The sequence below is a fragment of the Triturus cristatus genome, chromosome 6 (genome assembly GCF_964204655.1).
Source record: "Triturus cristatus chromosome 6, aTriCri1.1, whole genome shotgun sequence".
NCBI classification, from domain to species: Eukaryota; Metazoa; Chordata; class Amphibia; order Caudata; family Salamandridae; genus Triturus; species Triturus cristatus.
In genome coordinates this window covers 33,888,193-33,909,553 of record NC_140589.1, presented here as the reverse complement: position 1 = coordinate 33,909,553, position 21,361 = coordinate 33,888,193, and the positions used below count along the sequence as shown (strand labels likewise).

Genomic DNA, 21,361 nt, shown 5'->3' with positions numbered 1-21,361 from the left:
AGGGACAGTTTGTTAGTTCCCGTGACCAGTCTAAGGGCACAGGCAGTGAGACAAGGCGATAAAATACATCAAACCGAAATCTGGTTAAAACATACCTCTCATAATTTGACAGAAAAAATGACAAATAAAGTTGAATGCCATGAGGAGATTGGACCATCGTTAAATGAACATTTGACTTTTTGACGAGTTCAGAACACAAACGAAGATCGCTTAAGTGGTCAGCACATAGCTTTTTCAAAGATTTTCTAGATATATCCGATAAGGATTCAGGGTCAGTGAAATATGCAGGGTGATTCAAATCTGTCAAAAATCTTGAAACATATAGCAGCCAAGGAATCTTTTTCCAATGGGACAAAGTGAGACAGTCAGATATTAGTGACCTAGTTAGATGACATTGCTCCTGAGTCCATATACGGTGCCATAGTAGAATCGGCTGGTAACTAATGATATCAGTCAGATACTCCCGACCGAGTTCCACATGGGTGCCGAAAGTAGGAGCACTACGGGGGAGGGCTAATATGTATTTCAGAAAGTAGTTTTCTATAATTTGTAGCTCGTCTGTGGACACATAGCCCCAGACTCCGGCGCCATATGTAGCCACACTCATGCATTTGGCTTGGTAGATCTTCAAAAGCACAGTAGGAGCGGGCTTACCCAGTTTCCTAGAGAACGAAGTCAGTGCAGATGTTGTGCGTTGAAACTGCAGTTTTTTGCTGGATATGGCAGATTTCCAGGACAGATGGTTATCAATAAGGATACCTAGATAGGGGTAGGTAGTAGCAGTTTCTAGTCTGGTCTTCTCAATAAAGAGAGATTTACATTTTTGGGCTCTCTTCCCGATATTCATTACGAAAGTCTTGGATTTATTGACTTTGAGGCCAAGAGAAGACATAAATTCGCAGTATTTTTCTAGTTGGGTCTGAAGTTGATTGGGTGTCCTTGCTAGGATAACTGAATCGTCTGCATACAGTAATGCAGGGATAGGGCGGGAGCTTATGCAGGGTAGATCTTTGCTATCAACCAGCATCGCTTGCTCCAGACCGTTAGTATAGATGTTGAATAGGAATGGAGCAAGGACGCATCCCTGCCTTACGCCTTTTTCGATATTAAAGGATTCAGTAAGCTCCCCTTTGATACCGTATCTCACACAAGCTTTTGCATCCGAGTATAGCTCTCGGAGAAAATTCAGCAGTGCGAGATCTATGCCCAGATTTTTCAAAATCGCCCATAGCTTGGAATGGATTACGCAATCGAATGCGGAACTCAAATCCACATAGACTAGATGAAGTTTACCGCCTTTGGCCCCAACGTATTTGCCTATGAGTAAAGTCAGGTTTAAGGCCTGTTCCACGGTGCCCAGGCCCTCCTGAAACCCAAACTGTAAGTCAGTTAAGATCTTATTCTCTGTAGCCCAGTCCCTTAATCGCTCCAGAATTAGTCTGCCAGCTACCTTGCCTAGGGAATCCAAAAGGGAGATGGGCCTGTAGCAGGCTGGATTGTCCCGATCTCCCTTTTTGAAAATGGGCAGAAGCACAGAAGTAGACCAAGAATCAATAAGGCCGATCTGGGTAACTGCAGACATGACCTGTGTGACAATTGGAGACCAAAGATCTATATTGCTCACAAATATGTCTAAGGGGACCCCGTCTGGACCGGGCGCCTTACCGGTCTTTGAGGCAGTCAGTGCTGTGATTATCTCCTCTAGATCGAAGTGGAGGTCAATGGGGAAGATGTTATTACTAGTAGGAGCTTCCGCATCTGGTCTGGGAGCCTCCGTTGTCAAAGGATTATCCGCGAAAATCTGCGAGTAGTGTGCTACCCATTTATCAGCAGGTACTGCCACATCTAGATGCTGTATCGCAGTTTCATCAGCTAGGAAAGGGGGCCTAACTGTTCTCCAAAACATAGTGGAGTCCTTGGTTAGAGTACTCTGGTGTAGTTGGGCCCAGAGATTATTTTTTATTTCCCGTTTACGGGATTGCTGTGCCATCTTATAGTTTTTCCTCAAGGAGGCAATTTGGGGCTGGTCCCTAGTCTGTTTGTGTAGAGCATTTTTCAATGCACGCTGCGCTTTACGGCAACGGAAATCAAACCACCCTCTTAAGTCCTTATCATTGTCATGAGTCCTAAAGGGACGGGTGAGCTCTTGTCTGATGACTTCTAATATCTTGATGAAGCTGGAGAGGATCAGCTTGGGGGAAGATGACGTCTCCAAACAATGGTGGATAAAAGGAAGAGTTTTTTGGATGATCTTACTAGTGATCTCTGTGGGATTGGTCATCGTCCACTTGACAGTATAACCGTTGATTTTATTCATCTCCAGAGAGTGCTGCGCTAAGAGGCTTGTTTTTGGGCAGGCTGAGGATGGAGTATTTAATGCTATTGTTATGCTATTTGAGTAGTGGTCGCTTGAGGGGTCGGTGCCAGTTGTAAATTGCTTCAATCGGTTTTTTAAGGATTGAGAGCATAAGATAAAATCGATCGTTGTGGTAGCACCTCTACCATGAAAAGTCGTCTTGAACTCTACAGCAGGACATACTAAAATGTTCGCGAATTCAAGTTCTAGTGCGAAAATACAGGTGTTTAGTGCGTGACCCACTGTACTGTGGGTGAAGTGGGCTAGGGGGACATCATGCTCGTCTAAAAGCCCACAAATACCTTTGCCATGATTGTTACACAAATACACATTGAAATCCCCACCCCACACAAAATGACAATTTAACTCTTGACTCGTAGCTTTTTGGTCTTGTAAATACAAAGTAATTTCCGACAGAGATTTTACACAGTCGCTGGGTGAAGAGTTATTATACATATTTGATACTGTGCCAAAATTCCGGGTCAGCTTTGACTGGTCCATAAATATTTTAAAAAGTTACTTGTTTTTGGATTATAATAGCATCAACCAAAACCCATCGTCCATTCCGATCACATTCTGTGGATAAAATCGGAGTATTAAGAAATTTAAGGAATAAAATGACACCACCACCTTTACGATTAGTAACAGGAGGAAAAATAACTTGATTAACGCATTGACGTTTGAGTTTGAGAGATTCAATGTCATTACAATGCGTTTCCTGTAAAAAAGCTACATGAGAATTAAGTTTAGATAAATGGGATAGTACCTTTTGGCGCTTTACTGGGTGACCAAGACCATGAACATTCCATGAAACAACATTACACACGTTGCGGGTATAGGAAGGGAATATGGAGATAGGTATAATGGGCTGCTGAAACAATAAAAGAGACAAAATACACCATTTCACAACAACTGCAACATAACATAAGGCAAGAACAATAAATTGGCTAGATGAACAATTTAGAAACACACTCATGTGTGAACAAGAGAAAAGGTCAAAGAAAGTGAAGAAAAAAAAGTCCAAAACAAGAAAGGAAGAGAAAGACGGGAGGAAAAAGGAAGGAGAAAAAAAGTAGACATATCAAGGAAAGAAATCCAGATTTGAAGTGAAACGATTAACCGGTAGGCGAAGAGCATGTTAACATCGAAAACCAAGATGGCGACAAAAACAAACTAAGAAATGAACAATAAAGAGCCTCTTGAAGGATGGAGACATATAGAAGACATATAGAATAATAAAAGAAAACGGGTGAAAATTACTGAGGAATAAGAATAATTAGTTAACAGTACAAAAATGAAAAAGAAGTAAGGGTACCTTAGAATATAAAGGAAAGAAGATAAATAGAAGCAAAAAGAAGTAAGTGTTCGAGAAAAAACATCAACAAGCTGAAAAATAATTTAATCGTTAGTCTCCATGTTATGAGAAGAAATGCTACTTAGAAAGAGTTTCAGTTTAGCTGGATTGTCGAAAGAACGTGAGATTCCTTCATGTGTAATCTTGCAGAGACATGGATGTGGAATGCCGTATTGAATATTCAACTGTCTCATTTGGGGGCGAAGAGCTAAGAATTATTTCCGACGGGCATTTGTTGCATTAGAGACATCCTGTGAAATAAAGAGGTTGTGACTAGACCAAATAAGACGACGTTTAACCTTCAGAGCCTTCAGGACACGAATAAGATCAGTAAGTGTCAAAAAGAGCATTATAATACCACATGGCTTATTTGAGTTAGGATGAAGATGACCCAACAATGCGCACATTGTATGTTGAGAGATGGTGCAGATTGAAGATCCAGCAGGTCCGGGAGAAACTTCTTCAAGAGGGATAGAATGTCGGAGCCCTCAACATTCTCCAGAAGACCATAAAGGCGAAGATTATTACTTCGGTTTCAATTTTCAAGGTCTTCGGTGTGGAGTTTGAGTATGAGTGGCCTGCGCAAATAACATGACTACATTTGTCCTTCACTGGGAACCAAACACCCAATTGTAGCGCCTGACTCTCAGAGGGTAGCGTTGCAGAGCAGTCTGAGGCTTTACTCAAGGGAGGTGGTGTGGGCTAGTAATCCCCATTTGCAGGTGCGCAAAAATAACACTCAATAATTGATTGTCCAGTCTGTACTTTGCTTTATAAAAGTAAGAGTACATTTATTAAAGACACACACTACTCAATACTATGCACCAATTTACAAATATACATAAGCTGTTGGAATTACTTTGTGACATTGCATAACATCTCCATTCCTCCCGTAGGGGGGGTGAGGTCTAGTACCACTCCCATGTATGCACATCAACTTGCCCCCAATGCAGTTAGTTGAACATAACCTGGACAAGGGCCCTGCACACTGGCACCATCCCAGTGGCGACCCACCCTGTTATCTCACCAAGCATTTAAAATAGGTAACAATGCCCTGGTGACCCACAACCCTGACTGAGCATTTCCTACTGACCATGAAGTATACACTTCTACATCTTAAGGGCTAGCAGTCTGGGTTCTTCACCTAAGCGCAGCAGCAAGAATACATGTTTAAGCATCACTTTAGAATGACAGTACTCATCACATTTGTGGATCATTAGAATGCATTGCAATTACAGTCCCCAAAGGCATCACAGATGAAATCACAGGATTACGCATATACAGCCAGACATCCTAGCAGGAATGTCTGGCAACATAACCCCACTTTGCTAATGACATCACCTTTTACAGGTACTTCACATTGCACATGTGACCTTCAGTCCCTCTAAAAGAAATAACATTAGTAAATGCACTACTGGTGCAATTACACCTCTTCACCACCAGGGGATGTCCTTCTCCAGACATCCCCAACTCAGCCCTTCACTCCTTGATGCACTTCTCCATACACCTTCAGCTGTAGAACAAAAGTTCCAGCCCAGAAGGTGTTAAAATGCTGTCTGAGCCCTTGAGGGGTTATTTCTTTTAAATCTCCAGGACACTTAGGGTGGAACTTTTCTTCTTTGTGCTGGGGGAGGCTGCGTTGCTCCTGCAGCTCCCCCTGCACCTCTTTCACAAATGAGGGTGACCCCCCTCCTCTGGGGGCCACCAGGCACCAAAAATGATGGATTTCCCCATGCCTTGCAAGGCATTATGGGGCGCTTCAGGCTCCTTTCCTTGACTATTATAACAGCGGCTCTCCCGCTGCATTGTGGAGAGCCACGATGTGGGTCTGCGGCCGCTGCCTCCTCTTGTTGGAGGGTCTGGTCCCACCCAGACCCCCAGGTGCGTGATTCGGCTCGGGGAGCCCACCCCCACCCGCTTATGCTAATTTTTGGGACCCGGGCCCCTACGCGGGTGCACAGAGGCTCACCCCCGCAGGCTCTCCAGGTTGGAGGGCAGCCCGGGGAGCCCACCCCCGGCTGCCCCGCCAACTCCCCATGCAGCCAGCACCCTTGTGTGCTGCTGTTGGAGCTGGCACAGCAGTTCTGGTCTTCCCGCTCCGGCGGGCAGGCGCAAGGACTCCCGTGGTCCAATTGGGACCTCGGGGGAGTGCCGCAGTACTCCCTCGGCCTCCTCCTCTTCTTCAGGGCCCAGGGATGGGGTCCTGTGCCCCCGGACATCATTGAGGGATTGCGGGGGCCGCGACGGTGCTCCCCCCATCCCGGTCACTGCGTGGCCCAGAGATGGGGTTCCCGGGCCCCTTAAGACCTCTTCATGGGGGGCTCAACGGCGCTCCCCATCCACCTCCATCTTCGGCGGGGGCCAGGGTGGGCTCCTGGCCCCCCTGCAGGGCATTTTTCACGTGGAGCGCGACGTTACTCCCCAGCTTCCCTTCTGCTGGGGGAAGCTCCCGGGGGCATAGTTGAGACCGGCGGCGGAGCCCCACGCGCTTTGTCATCGGTCCACTGAGGGGTCAAAGGTCGCCTACCTTCTGTGGGGATTATCTCGGCCCCCAGGTGGCCGATTTTCACAATGTTTGCCTCTTCTTGCTCCTCTTGGCCAGCCCCAGCACTGGGAACACTTTCCTTTGCCCTCCAGGTCTAAAGGAGGGTGCATTGAGCAGGGAGCTGTCTTCACTGGCTCCCAGCGCCAGCCTTTTGTCTGGCTCTCCTCCTGGGCATCTCTTCTCCCTGCGCAGAGGCCTCTGCTTCTGTGCACTGGTCCTGGACTCTTCTCCTGGCGCTCTTCAGGATCCTGGAGCAGTCAGGGGGTTCTTCGTTCCAACTGCCCATTGCACCAGGCTCCAGCACCCTCTGCCTCATCAGACCACACCCCATAGAGAGCTTCTCATCCTGTGCAAGTTCTTTTAAGAAGTTGGGGAGGGGGCTGGCAGGAAGTCTCTGTTTGCCCTATCACACAGCGACACATCACTTCTCTGCCCCTGCTCCCTCCTTCCTGCCCAGGCCTCTGGGTTGGTTCAAGATGGCGGCGTCCATGGTCTCCTGCCACATGGTCTCTGAAAGCCCCTTCCCCCCAGTGCTGCCTTCACTCTGGTGCAGCCTGGTGCCTGGCACCCAGTGACAGCTGCTGATGGATTAGCCTGTAGCTCCACCCATCTTCTCTCCTTGGAGGGAAGGTCTTCGCTCTGGGAAGAAAGGTCTAAACTGCCAGGGCCACACCCCAGCCAGGTCCTGGTTATGAGCTGACTCAGAAAAATATGACAGTTCTGGATGACCCAAAAGCAGTACAAATATGACTTTGCACTCTGCAGAATACTTCTTCTCACACCCATTACAGTGGACTTTAGTGCATGTCTGGTATATGTAGGCCTTAGGAAAGTTAATCTAACCCTTGGGGTCCACATTCCCATAAGGGAATAATGAAGTGAAAAACACAGTAAAACATACTGACTTTCCCTGGCATGTTTCTTTCCAGTGTATAAAGCGCATTCCATGTCACCACCCCATTCTGCATAAGTCCTTCCACACCAGTCTATCTGCACCTGCTCCTTGGCTGCGCACGCTAGGAATCTCCCCTGCGCAGCCCCTACACGTGTACACACGCATGTACACATGTCTGCATGTAACCAGCCCGGCGTCCCTTACTCCAGCTGCTGCGCAGTGGCCTGGTCAAGCCAGGGGGACACCAGTAAAATCCCCATGCAGTCGCTTTCATTAGGAGTTCACTGTGGGTGAGTCCCAACTTATGAGGCTCCCCCACAGTAAAAGCTCAACAATTAGGTGCTCAAAAAGCAAAAGATCCGGGCGGTCCATAGTGTCAGAAACACCTTCTAACAGTATCTGTTGCTCCAACATATGTATTTTTGCAGATATATCTTGAAGGTCTCCCACACGATGTTCTAGCTCTGACACCTTCCCCTCCATGACGATCCAGCAATCTTCTATTTTTTGCAGCTTCTCATTGGTTGCACACATAAAAGTTTGAAGACACGTACCTCTTCCAAAATAGAATCTAAAACAGGATTCTGGGAAGATAAAATAGGAGAAGGCGGGTCATTCTTCATTCTTTTTGGTTTTGTACCTGAAGACATTGGTTTAGAAGATGTGTGTGCGTCACTGGCCATCGTGTTGTGATGAGTAGAACGACGAGCAGGCAATAGAAAAGGTCGAATCCGGCCCATACAGTAAAAAGGAAATATTCAGTTACAATGAATGGGGGAGAGGAGTTGGCCTAACGGCTAGGGCGTCCAACCTCAAATCCGGGGAACTGGGTTCGAGTCTCGGCAATGACGCTGAACATCCTGTGATTCTGGGCAAATGACTTAATCTCCCTGTGCCTAACAAAAAATTAATGTGTCCTCATGTATTGCAACTGGTGCTATGTAAAGTGCTCTGATACCCGATTCGGGTCAAGTTCGCGCTATATAAAACTATGTAAAAAAAAAATGACCGTCAAAATGTAGGTAATCTTGAGAGCCTTTATATAATCAGAAAGGCGGAGGCAACAATTGTTAATCTGTGGTGTAAATGCAGAATGTCATTTGAGGGCAACCCAGATGAAGAAAAGGATTGTCACTATAAGGAACAATCAGTTGCCTGCAGAAAATGGAGACCAATTTACCAACAGGTCTCAAAAAAGAACATATCACACAGCAATGAGATAATGTCAGTTGTGGCAGAGAAAGCGCAACAAGAAGAATACATGATCCATCATTATGTTAGGTTTCCACATCCTAAAATGGTGGATGAAAATGACAGGATGAAAGGAAATCACCCCAGCAGCTTCCAGGAACAAGAAAATGTCCTTATCATCCAAAGTTATTCAGGAAACTCATAGCTGAAGCCAAGAGGGGTTAGATAGGCCCCAAATTACAAAAGTGTAGCATAAAAAACACCAAACACCAAAGCAGGCAAAAACTCGCAGCACGAGCGACTCGACTCAAAATGGCGTCCGCTCGCGTTTTACTGAGGAGAAATCATTGCCGTGGCTCCTGGGTCCATAGACGCACCCATGTGGCAGTGAAGCGGCAAGCGAACTCACCACCAATATCCATTAGGCAGAGCCGCAGCCAAAGACATCAAACGCTGCTCTGAGAGGCAAAACACAGCATAAAAGCTCTGCGTTGGCACTGAGCTCATAAAAGGTCCGCCATGTTGCTTCGGCGCCGAAGCCACGCCCCGTGGTTCACAGATTAACACAGTAAATCAGGGATATCACTATTTACATTGGGCTAGTGTTTAACGCACACTTTTTAATTATACACAAAATGGACATTGTCCTACTCCCCCACAAGGGAGCTCTAAAACATATAGGGTACCATTCACTCCTGTACATGATGCATCAGACACAAAATAATATTATGTCAAACTAGTTCCTATACTACCAAAGAAATATATGCTTACACAAGCTAAACTTATATTTGCAGGCATGTTGTTACAGATTTAGCCATGAAAGGCTATGATTATTGGAAGGACACCAATGACATGAAATCAATTTGGAGTACCAAACCTTGTCAAGCTCAAGAGAGAGAGACACCGTGTTCCGAGCCTGTTTAATTCCAATACACATGATTTTTTTGAATGATACAGTTCAGCAGACTATGGGGCAGATTTATGTTGCACTTGCGCCACTTTTGCGCTGCCGTTGCGTCACTTTTGTGACGCAGCAGCGGCGCAAATCCTGCGCCATGGTGCGGGGTATTTACAACGTGACGCATCTGGGAGATGCATCACGTTGTAAAGCCCTGCGCCACATGTAGGCGTTCCAGGGCAGGTGGGGGCGTTCCGGTGCAGGAACGCCTCCTAAAAGTGGCTGAGTGAAATCTACAAGATTTCACTCAGTCACTTTTGAGCCCATGCTGCGTCAAAACCCTGCGCCTGCTTGAAGCAGGCGTAAGGATTGACGCAGCATTGTGCAGATAGGGCCCCCAAGAGCATTGCTGGAGCTGCGTCACGCTTGCGACGCAACTCCAGCAATGCACCACTTTTACGGCACAGATGCGTGACGCATCTGTGCCGTTTTTGCCCCATGGTGCGCCGCATTATAAATGCGGCGCATTCATGATGGCGGAGCTGGGGCGCAAAATAACTGGTGCATCCCTGCTGATATGCTGGGATGCGTCAGTTATTATAAATATGCCCCTATGTATCTAGGACTAGCAATGATCAAAGACATGAATGTACCTAACATTCCTTTCATTGCCCAATTTGATAAACAACTCAATGGTATGATGCAGAATGGTACATTTAACTCCTCACTTTCAAATCCCAATCAGTGGTTATTGTGGCCAGTGGACACTAATGGTTGTTATGCTCGTTTTTTTAATTCCACATCAGGGTTTAAGGCAAGCAGATCCAACCCCAGTGATTCACACTCTCAGCATTCAGATACTGTCAACATCTACTCAGTGGAGAAACTGTGCCAACAATGGTTTGAACACTCCATACTGTCTGCAGTAAAACAACATATGTCTCTCCTTTCAGGAGACATGGACCTATCAGACTTTCTACTGGGTCCTAAGTCTCCACGTTTGAAAAGATTTATTTATGCCACATATAATGGCATTTGGAAATTGTCACAAATGGAAGCTGCTGCACTCCTCAGACCAATTGATCAAGATAATTTGGATAAAGTACTTGCTGTTGCTGATAATAGTATTAATATATTTTCTTCACACATTTACATTTACAAACTTAAATAACATTGTGATGTCTGTTATCGATGCTATGCAAAGTGATATGTCTTCGTTGTACCATGGGCAAAGTCACCTCAGGTACTCAAAAGTGGTCGCGTGCCATGGTGCTACCTTAATTCGACACTGCTATTTTTGCCATTTAATCTAACACACAAACAATGTCTCATTGTCAAAAAAGATGTCACATACACAATGTTACATCTCGAGAAGTTAGAACAGCTCCCATTTACAATAGCAGAAACACAATCCGCAGTGTGGCTGATACAGTTCACAGCCTGCCTGAAACATTTTCCGATCGGTAGATATGAAGCCATAGGGGAGAGCTTTATTCATGAGTTATGGTCACTCCCATTTTCTTATCGACATAAGTGGGCAGAGAAAGAGGTCTTTCTTACTGGAAAGGAATGTGGCCCTCTGTTGGTCACTAGCTTGTCTGTAAAAATGTTACCATTAATGACGCATGTAATGCTTCAGTAGCAAACTTGGTCAGTTATTTAAAAGGAATGCCAGCCCCTTCAGTTCTCCCCCTCATTACTCTCCTTTCAATTTAAAACTATTTAATGCTAAGCAACCAAGACTGTTATGGATGAAGGCCAGGATCCCATATTTTTTCTAAGTCTCTAAGATAGTGACCTGCTGGAATAATGTCCTTTTTCCCCGTACACATACGGTCTTGGATGCTACATTGTGGCCTTCAATTCCAACTTGAAGGCAAATTTTAACAAGCTAAGCTGACTCAAAGCCTTATTGTTTCAAAAGGAGGTGGCATTAATATCTGCCCAAAAAACAACATTTGAACTACATGTTGGAAGGACATCCAGTGAAATACAGTCCTTGCTCAATACCAATCTGCCATTATATTTTGCAGAGCTAGTGCACCAAATCTTTAATGCTTCCATCATAGCCGGAATTGCAAACTTTTTAAAACTAATCGGAAGTTTCTTGGTCAGTACCTTCCAACACATTTTTGGAGTAATACTGGCATTTAGCCATTCATTATTTTCTAGTGTGTTTGAAGGCTTACCCTTACTGTTATTCCTCATTGGCAACATTTTGATTCTACTTTGCTACTCTGCAATGGATGTTCAGTTTCCAAGCCCATTGGTACTGTAACTATAATCAGTCTTGCTTTGCCATGAACGCATAGTACGACTCTTTGGAGTCCATTTGCTCCAGGATCTGAACACTAATTGGCCACTGTCATTCCGACCTGCTTTGTTTACCTACGTACAGTCCATGTTTCGCTGCCTCTGGTGCCCCTTTGAATGGGCACTAGATATCTGCTTGGCTCTGCAATTGCATGTTCCTGTGGACATGAACCTGTTGATGAGTCCAATAATGACCCCTTTTCAGAGTTGTCCCATGAACCTGTAGCTGCTTCAAGATGCTTGGTACGAGCCCCTACCCATGGAGGAGATGAGTGCTTCGGCAAATGCAATGCCAAACTCTGGCTCTAATAACGAGGAAGGGGGTTGTCCAGCTACTTCCTCAGCATCGGCTGATAACGATCATATCTGTTCTTTGGAGCTCTTAAAGGGAGCTGTTGTGGAATCATTGTCTGTAGAGATGAAATTCATTCTGGATTCACTAACCATTGATCTTGTGGAAGAACTTTTGGGTACCTCTGGTTCCCCTTAATTTGTCCACATGTTCTAAATTGTCATGCTATGTTTTTTATTATGAATATATTTTTTTGTATACCATATTACAGTGAATTTGCTTAGCTTGTGCTTTCATTTTTATTATTTAGTTAGTCGCTAAGTTAATTTGCTGATGAAGGAGAGGGTGTAGAATTTCCCTTTCTGGACCCACCTTGGTTCTCCCTTGGTTACACATGTTAGCAGCTTTAGACTGCCTTTGCTTTGCGCCGTCACATATAATACATTTGTTATTGTGACATGATATTATTTTGGCATGCTATGCATATTATTTGTTAGTCAGTGACTTTTCCTGAAATTTAGCCTGATCATTTCGTACAAGGTCCAACAACATAATGTACTGTTTTTATTGTGCCCGGTCAGTAACATCTCCTAACATTTCTAGACATCACACGGTACCACAACTGCAGGTTTTCTAACACAACTGTTTCTATAATATTAACTGTGTCTCAACCCCTTGGAGGTTAGAAGGGACAGGTAGTGGACCGGAGGTTGTACCTATGATACTGACCACCTAACTAAACGCACAAGGTATAGGGCTTGGCACTAATCCCAGGGTTCACTAATACATCCCTGCGGCCACCTAATGAGGGTAGTCTAAGATAAATATATAAGTTGCCATGGTCAGGATGTTCATAGTGTACAGTCTGTTAGTAATGCTAATCACTTTTCTTAGTTGTATTTTTTACTAATTGCAGCAAAGTTACTTCAAACTAGACAAAGATAGTTTTAATAAATATATTGTAAACTTCCTTCATGTCTTTCTCCAGTGTACTATGGACCTGAATGATGAGAACGAAAGGTGATGAACTGTCTCAATGGTTCCCTTGGAGACTAGAGTTTTATGTTCTAGGTTTTCCAAAATCACCTGTTACTCTGGGAGATTAGGAGTGCTGGTGAGGCACTGTGGGCTAGTCAGATTTGGGCCTACAGTTACTGAGGTGGTAGTGAGACTCAGTCTCTACATTCTGCCATACCGTTCTCCCAAGGCACAGTTCTGTTTCCAAACAGAATCCCTGAAACTGTTTATTCGGCAGGAGCAGCAGAGATATGGCCCTGAGACCTAAAGGGGAGACTGTCACAGATTCAGTCTTTAATCCTTATGTTCTTTTAAATGCAAGATATTAAATTCTAGAAATTGCAATATAAAATTTGATAACAAACTCTCCATTTACCGCGATTAGAATCCTATTGTGTGCTATGGTGAAATCACTAATTTGGTAGGTTATGACGTAAGAGAAGCAAAGAATAAACAAATAGTCTCCTGCACAGGTAAACTAAAGCCCTTTGACAGTGAGTGAGAGCTTGGGAGGAGGATGGCCCTTTGATGCAGCTCCAAGTTCTTATGTTGAAAGAGTGACCTCTAAGAATCAATGTCTGATCAGTGTATTTTGTCCTACAGCTGTCGAGTGGGTGGACGTGAAGCACCGCACTTTGGTCGGGTGTCTGATCAATCTATGTTGGAGCATTGGTAACATGATTCTGTCACTGATGGCGTACCTGATCCGGGACTGGCGCTGGCTTCTCATTGCTGTCATCTCCCCGTATATTTTGGGCATTATCAGCATATGGTGAGTGAACACTGCCAAGGCTCTTGTGAGACACAGGTCCCAGGCACAACTCCTTGAGTCCAACTAATTTGAAGTTTGCATCGACTATCACTTATCTGTAACCTTTTACCATTGGGGTCCCAAGCTGACGCTGCTAATGCATCTTTGTCGTGCTCTGGATATGTCACTTAGGACAGTCTGTGCTACTATCTTGCCCATCATCTTCAGGGGCGCACTCCTGGTGTGGTATGTAGTACTGTCTCACAGTTGGAAATTGGCCCCTTCAATTTAACAATTGGTTCAAAGTGTCTGCTGTTCCGTATACCTCAAGCCCCCTGTGGTTGCCTCAGTATGATTGGCTCTCTTACCATTTGCTGTGTGATGTCTTCATCATGAACATAATCCCCTTTCTATGTGAGATGATGTTCTCTTAAAACCCATCTCTGTGACAGTACTTGTCATTTTCCAAATCTTTCATTCATCTTCTGTTCCCTCAGATGTACTTATTCTTGTGCCTCGGTCTCCACTCTTCCCACACAGGTGGCTTCCAGAGTCTGCGAGGTGGCTGCTAGCCAAAGGCAAGGTGAAGGAAGCTCAGGCCGCCCTGGATCGATGCGCTTCAACAAATGGTCAGGCGCAGGTGTCCTCCAGTATAAACACTGAGGTGAGAGGATGTGTTCGCTTCTCACCAGGGAGACAGTGGAGGCTGCCAACATAAGGGGCAAAATGATCTTGGTTCTTAATGTGACCGAAGGCAAACTGCTTCCAGGGGTGAATATCCTCAATCATCAGGAACTATTCTGCTTCTCATGTCATCACTCTGGTCATCCCAGTTTGTCTTTTTTACGCAGGGGACTCACATCACATATAGGCCTGAGGAAAATGTTGACAGGATCTCAATCTTCTTTGATTGGGTTTGCATCATTTGTGTATTTCCACTTCTTCTAACAGGTATACTTTTTACTTAGGGGTCTAAAAGCTGGGTGTGTAGCGCATGCGCGTGTACTGCATTAGCAATATTCAAGATGTGATCTTAATGCCTGTATGGGCAATGCATTGAGCTGGCATGTCAGACAACCTCTGTAAGTGAGGGCATAGCTCACATACAGTTTTCACACTGAGGACTTCACACCCATGATATGCTTAAAACACCAACATTTTACATGAATTCTCTATGTTTTCCATAGAAAGATAATTGCAGTTTCACTCTACATGGCTTTGGTTTGTGACTCTACATTTCTTTGGGAAGTGCAGGCCTTCTCATATTTGCAATCCTTTTATCATGGATGACTACTGTCCACAAGGCCAGTCCATGAAATACCTAACTGTTGGTGGCAGCCAAACTGTATTTATGTGGTATAGGCCACTATACAACTGCACTGAAGTGTAGATAATGCTGTCTGAATGTACAAGGAGCATGAGACAGTGTTTGGATACATGTGCAGAAGGTACCCTAGTTAGTAGGGTCCTCCATAGGTTAATGATACTCAGATGTTTACTATCTCCCAACTGTGATGCTACCACCTTCCCCCAGTGCCCTGATACATATAGCCACAGAAGTCCAAGCCTATATGTCTGGTTTTGCAGTCACATCCTCTTCAGTGAGCAGAAATGTTATGGGAGCCCTGCCATCCTCAATTTTCCAGCCTTCCGATGGGTGAGCCCACTTGCCAGGGTTCAAACTTATGACTTGCCAATCACAGCAAATTCCTCAAGTGAACACAGCTTATTGAGGCAAACCGCCTGCGGAAGTGACAGTGTGCCTGTGATAGATGGTTGCTATGGGACCGTTCCATGGCAACCATCTATCAAAGGTACACTGTCACATCCGACATGAAAGATGCGTGTTCTGGTGATTGATTCCCTTCAAGGGTGAACCATGGATTTGAGTGTCCAGTTGTCTTTGGAGTAGCTGTCAAGGTTTCTAAATCTGAGCTGGCCGGTTGTGTCAGATCAGTGTTCACATACCTTCTACAAGGTGCTGTGGAAACCAGAACAGAGGAGACTGCTGCAAGGGACAGGAAAACAGATGTACCCCAGAAGGAGTAGAGAGCATACCCCGAAGCTGAAGAAGAACATCCTCCTGTAGACATCAGAAAAGATGGAGGCCTACTGCCCATGGGCTGAACACCTGCCTGCTCTTGCCAGAAGAGCAGTCTGCCTCAGCTGTGCGCACTACTGCTGTGTGACTTCCGTCTGTGCAACAGAAGAGCCATTGAGACTAAAGTACTTCACCGGCAGCCCAGTCAATACCGCGAAGGGCATCTCATGACCATCCACCATTTTTTTACTTCATGGAGACAATGAAACTGCAGGAAGCGCCACTGGAGCAGAGATGGAGAGCTCCAGAAACCTCCAGGCCGGGTACCACGCTTAGCTCCATGTCTGCCATAGGTGCTTTCTCCACTGACCTGCTTTGCCCCTGAGCACATTAACATATTGCATTGTAGACCCTCCCAAGCTGCATGAGTAGCCGCTAATTGCACCAATCGTGCAGCAAAGTTGTGTTATTCCCTGAGGGCACAAGGATTCCAGCGCCCCACCCCTCAGAACTGCTTTTCCCACTGACCACAAGCGCATCATGCAATTCTCTCGCAAACCACCCTCGGCCTGTACAGTGTTGTTATCAATGATGTAATTTCAGATGCAATTAGGGATGTGATCAATGCCGTCATTGAACATGTCATGAGTGATGTAATATGTAACCTTAGAAATTCCCTGTAAAAAAAACCCAAAAAGTTAAAGTAACGTTATAGTTGGATGAAAATATCAGTAAAAAATACAATTTTAAACAAAAGAAAATCACTGAAATTGACCCGTTATAGTTAACTGAAGTAACTATGTTATTTATTTATTTATATATGTTACAGAGTTTTATATAGCACGAACTTGACCCGAATCAGGTATCAGAGCGCTTTACATAGCACCAGTTGCATTACATGAGGACACATTCATTTTTTGGTTAGGCACGGGGGCAACTATGCCTTGCACACTTGCCAAGCACAGTGATGCCAGCAATGACATAATTTCAAATGTCATCAGGGATGTTATCAATGATGTCAGAGAACATGTCAACAACAAAGTTAAGGTAGCAGGCATTTTATGACTTGGGAACTCAGTCCTCTGTCCTAAAAATATATGGAGGGCAGAGGGACCCCGCTGACCCCCTGGGGCCAAAAATGTCACTTTTTTTTAATCAGTCCACAGGTCTGCCGAGTATTCTGATGAGGGCCGGGCAGAACAACTGCCAAACAGCCCGACCCGTTGGCCAACACCCACTGTGCACAGTTCTGGGCACAGGGGAAACCTTAATGAAAGAGGAAGTGGACTCAAGGAGAGAGAAGGTATATATTTAGGCAGCTTTAGGGCCAGGGGCACTCACTGAATCCTAGGGCTTGACCAATCGCAGCATTCAAGTTTGTGTTAGGGTCTTAGTGCGTCTTTAAACTTGGATATCTCTGGAATAATCAAAGTTAGGAAAGTAGCTAGAATCAGGATGGCCAGCAACAGGCAACACAACACAATCCCAGTGGAACTGAAGGAAAGAGTTCTGAGCAACACTGGACTGAAAACAAGTAGACACAGAGAGCCTAAGGGTAGGGCATACGCTGGGAAACAGGGCAGGAGCACCTCAGATGACATCATCGAAGCCTCCGTCCATAGTCTGGGTTTGTCTCTGGGTTCTTGCCAGCTTCTGGAGCGTTTGGTCCATTAAGGTGCCCTCCATGCAGATATTGTACAGATCTTCCTGGGTAGCCAGTTCTTCTCAAAGCTGAGCAGTGAAGTTACTCTTCTCTGCCCAGAGAGGATGAGGAGGGTTCTCCACAGCATGAGGTTTGTCCCTGGTCCTTCGGGAAGGAAACAAAGAAGGTCATACCTCTGCAAATGTCACTCAGCTCTAATGCGCAAAGGTTTGAAACAAATAACATGTTGCTGTTGTTCAAGTTGCGAATAGGTGAATTGTCTACCTCTGGCCAGCTTTTGACTTTAAGTGCAAATAAACACTGGTGTTAGCACTCACAATTGACCAGGTTCAGGTGGTATCAGTAGCTGATCACACTGTCTGGAAACTGCAAGTCTCCCAATAGCTATGTTCTAGTATACATAGTTAAAAATGCCAGTGGAGAAGATAGCTGAAACAGCAGTGATAGGAAAACCCTGATAGAATCCTGAGTAAAGGACAAAACCCTTGTAGGTAACCTGTTGTAGTGAGTCTGGGTATGTGCGCTGTGGCTTCTCAAAAAGTTTATTAAAATAGTTTGCCTGTTAGCGGATTATGGGATACCTGTGACATGTAAACCCTGCAAAGAAAGAAGCAGATTAAACTTTTCATCAGGCTGAAATCAGTGAACACAGAGCTGCAGATGCAACTCTGCAGCCAAATCTAAATTCAACTAAGAACTAACAGATCTCATTAATGGGCTTCCCGCGTCTGCAGGCCATGTTCTATGGATCCCCGGTCCCCCTTTCTCTCCCTCTAGCACCCGACTGGTGTTCCTGGCATGGAGAGCTGCCCTGCGGCATGTGCAATGGGAACATAGGCTTACAAGGTAAACCCTGCTCTTGCATGGCACCTGGCTGTGGGTGGTGGCAGCGCTTGGGTTTTCACTCCTGGGACCTCATATGCATCACACGTTTAGGAGATATATGGTCGGGGACCCACATTCGCTCCTTCCAAGATTTTCATCAGACATACAACCTTACCCATACTCAATTTTATAAATATCTCGAACTCTGACATGCCCCACACTCTCATACCATGCCAACAGACGTTCCCCCAGAGTTCAATCCCTTGGAAGCTAAGTTACTTATGGGAAATATGGGCTGTGGAGGGATCTCACAGATCTACTGTACACTCATTTTTAACTTCGCAGGCTCGTTTGACCAACTTCACATCCGCTGGGAGAGCTGGATGGGGTCTGTGGAGGATGAGGACTGGCGGGGCGCCCTGATGGCTCCTCCTCGTGAAATGACCACCTCTTTCCGCTTATGGCTTATCCAGATCTACTACCTTCACTCAGAGTGTCTCTCCCCAGCCAGCCAATATCAGGCGGGCCTGCGTCCCATCTCAGCCTGTCCCCGCTGTGGCATTGACGAAGCAGATTTTTATCACATGGTGTGGACCTGTACGGTGATACACCAGTACAGGACAAGGATGACCTGTGACCTGTTGGATGTGCTTGGGTGGGAAGTCCCCCTCTTCCCCTTACTGGTTCTCCAGGGGGTATTTGAGGGATCTGGGGGCACAAGGGCCAAGAGAGCCTTCCTTGGCACAGCTCTCCTGGTAGCAAAACGGGACATCACTAGACACTTGACGTCTCCTAATTCCCCTACATTGGTGGGATGGCGGAGGGGTTTAGATTGGTGTGCGCAGCAGGAGCGGGTGATCTTTGAGGCTCGTGGGTGCCCCCAGAAGCAGGGGTGTGTGTGGGGGAAATGGTTGGTAGTTTGTCATGGATTCGTTTTGTGGATGTTCTCCCTATGTATCACACTATATTGCTGGAGTGTTTCTACTTTGCATTGACTGGTGTAATCCTGCCGCTCTTGCATATTATATGCTGTACGTGCCGTAAGTCTCTTGTTGCCATCTTGGATGGCTAAATCCCCTAAAAGTTTGTTTATAAAAAAAAATAACCAACCGAAGGTCTGTTTTTTTGTTATACATCTTTGCTCTTAGGTTCTCTGCAAGATCGCAGAAGATGAGAATACAGGAATAAATTACTCATTCATAGACTTGGTTAGGACTCCAGTACTGAGGAAGATCTCCATCTGTACAGGGGTTGTGTGGTAAGGACATGTCTTAAAACATGTGATCTTCCTTTGCTTATTGAAACAGCAGCTTATTCCAGATGATTGCTTGTCACCTCTCTTGCAGGTTTGGCGTGGCATTCTCCTACTATGGAATCAGCCTTAACATTGCAGGCTTTGGGCTGGACCTATATACAACCCAGTTCATCTATGGAGCCATCGAAATACCATTTGGACTGGGCATATACATCTTCCTGACCAAGGGTGGGAGACGTCACGCTCAGGCCTGGACTCTGCTGATCTCTGGCTTCTTCATAGGCATAACTACCATCATCCCACCTTGTAAGTTTCTTTCAAGAGCACACTTTTGATAAAGAATCTTTTTTTCCCAATTATTTTTATAGACATTTGTCATACAGTGTCAAATACATAACTAAAACGGAATCAGGAGTTCCATGCAAATGCCAAGAGTCCTCCACATGAATATAAATAGAATTTAGAAGACTAGTGGTGGGACAACAAACTCCTAGATAAGACTAGTCCTAGTAATTTTCCAAAATAATCTCGAATATTCGGATGTCATCCTTCAATCTATGGAACAAATTTGCCATAAATGCCAAATTAATTTTTTTCTGATTCCAAAACAACTCATCTATCTTAGATGTCTATTTTGAAGTTCCACAGAGTTATCTTCTTCTGTATCATCAATCCTTTACAGTTTATCACTTATCTGATTGCGGTTTATTTCTAAGACAGTGAGTTAAAACAATCACATATTGCAAAAGGACAATAAAACAAAGAAATAAAGAAATGTAATCTACTTTCTTTCCATCTCCAGCAATCATCTGAATCTGTAGCACCATGCATGGCATCCCCCTTCCCTCTAGAGATAACCATGTTAGGAAAAAAGGCAACCCATGGTTAGGTTTCTTAGCCCAAGAGAATAGTAGGCGAGTGACATTGTTGTAAAGATGATAAGCAGTCTAGGTAGTTTTCCATGTAGGTTTATTATAAGCAAGATATGACAAGGATGAGAGCCCCACCAGGAGCAGCCTCACTGCTGCTCAGCCCATCTCCAACTGACACTCACACACACACACACACACACAACCATTCCATTCACCCACATTCTCTCACACAGACACTCAGGCTGAGCAGCAGCAGCATAACAGACATATACTCTAACAATGATAAACGTAGGCACCACAGGTGTACCATGTCTTACTTTCTTCTGCTTGAAGAATGTAGATTTGAGCAAGACATTTTTACCAGCCAGAGACCTACAGGTCATAATGCAAGACACCTTAGACACCAACATTTATAAGTTATAAGTGCAGATGCCAAAAAGAACAAATTACTTGACTTTGGTAATGCTTATCAGGGATAGCAACCAAGATCTACTTCTGATGCAGGCACCCTCTCTATGGTTCCCTTGGCCAAGAGAGCATGCAATTCTTGACGAAGCAAGGAGAGATGGTCCTCCATAGTTAGTGGGTGGGATGGGTGGAGCAGATGTCACAAAGAGGCAGGAGTAGTCCCTTTGGACTGTATGTTGTACCCAACGGTCTGATGTTACTAACTGCCAGTGGGGGAGGTGATGGCGTACCCTGCCTCCCACTGGGTGCCTGTGATGGTCTGAGGGTCGAATAAAGAGACTTGGAGGCAGAGGCTGACAGAGGGGTGGTGGACTGACCTGGCCACTGGCCGCATGTTCTACGTGATCTGTGGGACCTAAGCCCTTGGCCACGAAAAGACTGGGAAGGCTCCTGGCCATGGTGGCTAGGAAGGTATGGGTGTGGCTGGAGATAACTTCTGTAGCCATGAAAGTGGGGAAAGGTGGATTGGGGTTGATGAGGGGCCATAGACAAGTCCAAGGACCTGGCCGTAGCCCTGCTGTCCTTGAAACACTCCAGTGCTAAATCCGTATTGTTGCCAACTAGGTGAGAGCCATTAAAGGGCATATCCATGAGGGAAGCCTGGACATCCCCTGAAAAACAAGAT

At 45.3% G+C, this 21,361-nt stretch overlaps 1 protein-coding gene across 1 annotated transcript in view; it reads left to right on the top strand.

Annotated features, from left to right (window-relative positions):
- Positions 1–21,361, top strand: part of LOC146813698 (solute carrier family 22 member 7-like) — a 354,574-nt gene that overhangs the window by 250,790 nt on the left and 82,423 nt on the right. Inside the window, exons 4-7 of the mRNA XM_085610186.1 lie at positions 13,465–13,633; positions 14,153–14,276; positions 19,290–19,399; positions 19,488–19,702. Coding sequence (XP_085466312.1) covers positions 13,465–13,633; positions 14,153–14,276; positions 19,290–19,399; positions 19,488–19,702 — 618 coding nt within the window. The remainder of the gene's footprint in view (positions 1–13,464; positions 13,634–14,152; positions 14,277–19,289; positions 19,400–19,487; positions 19,703–21,361) is intronic.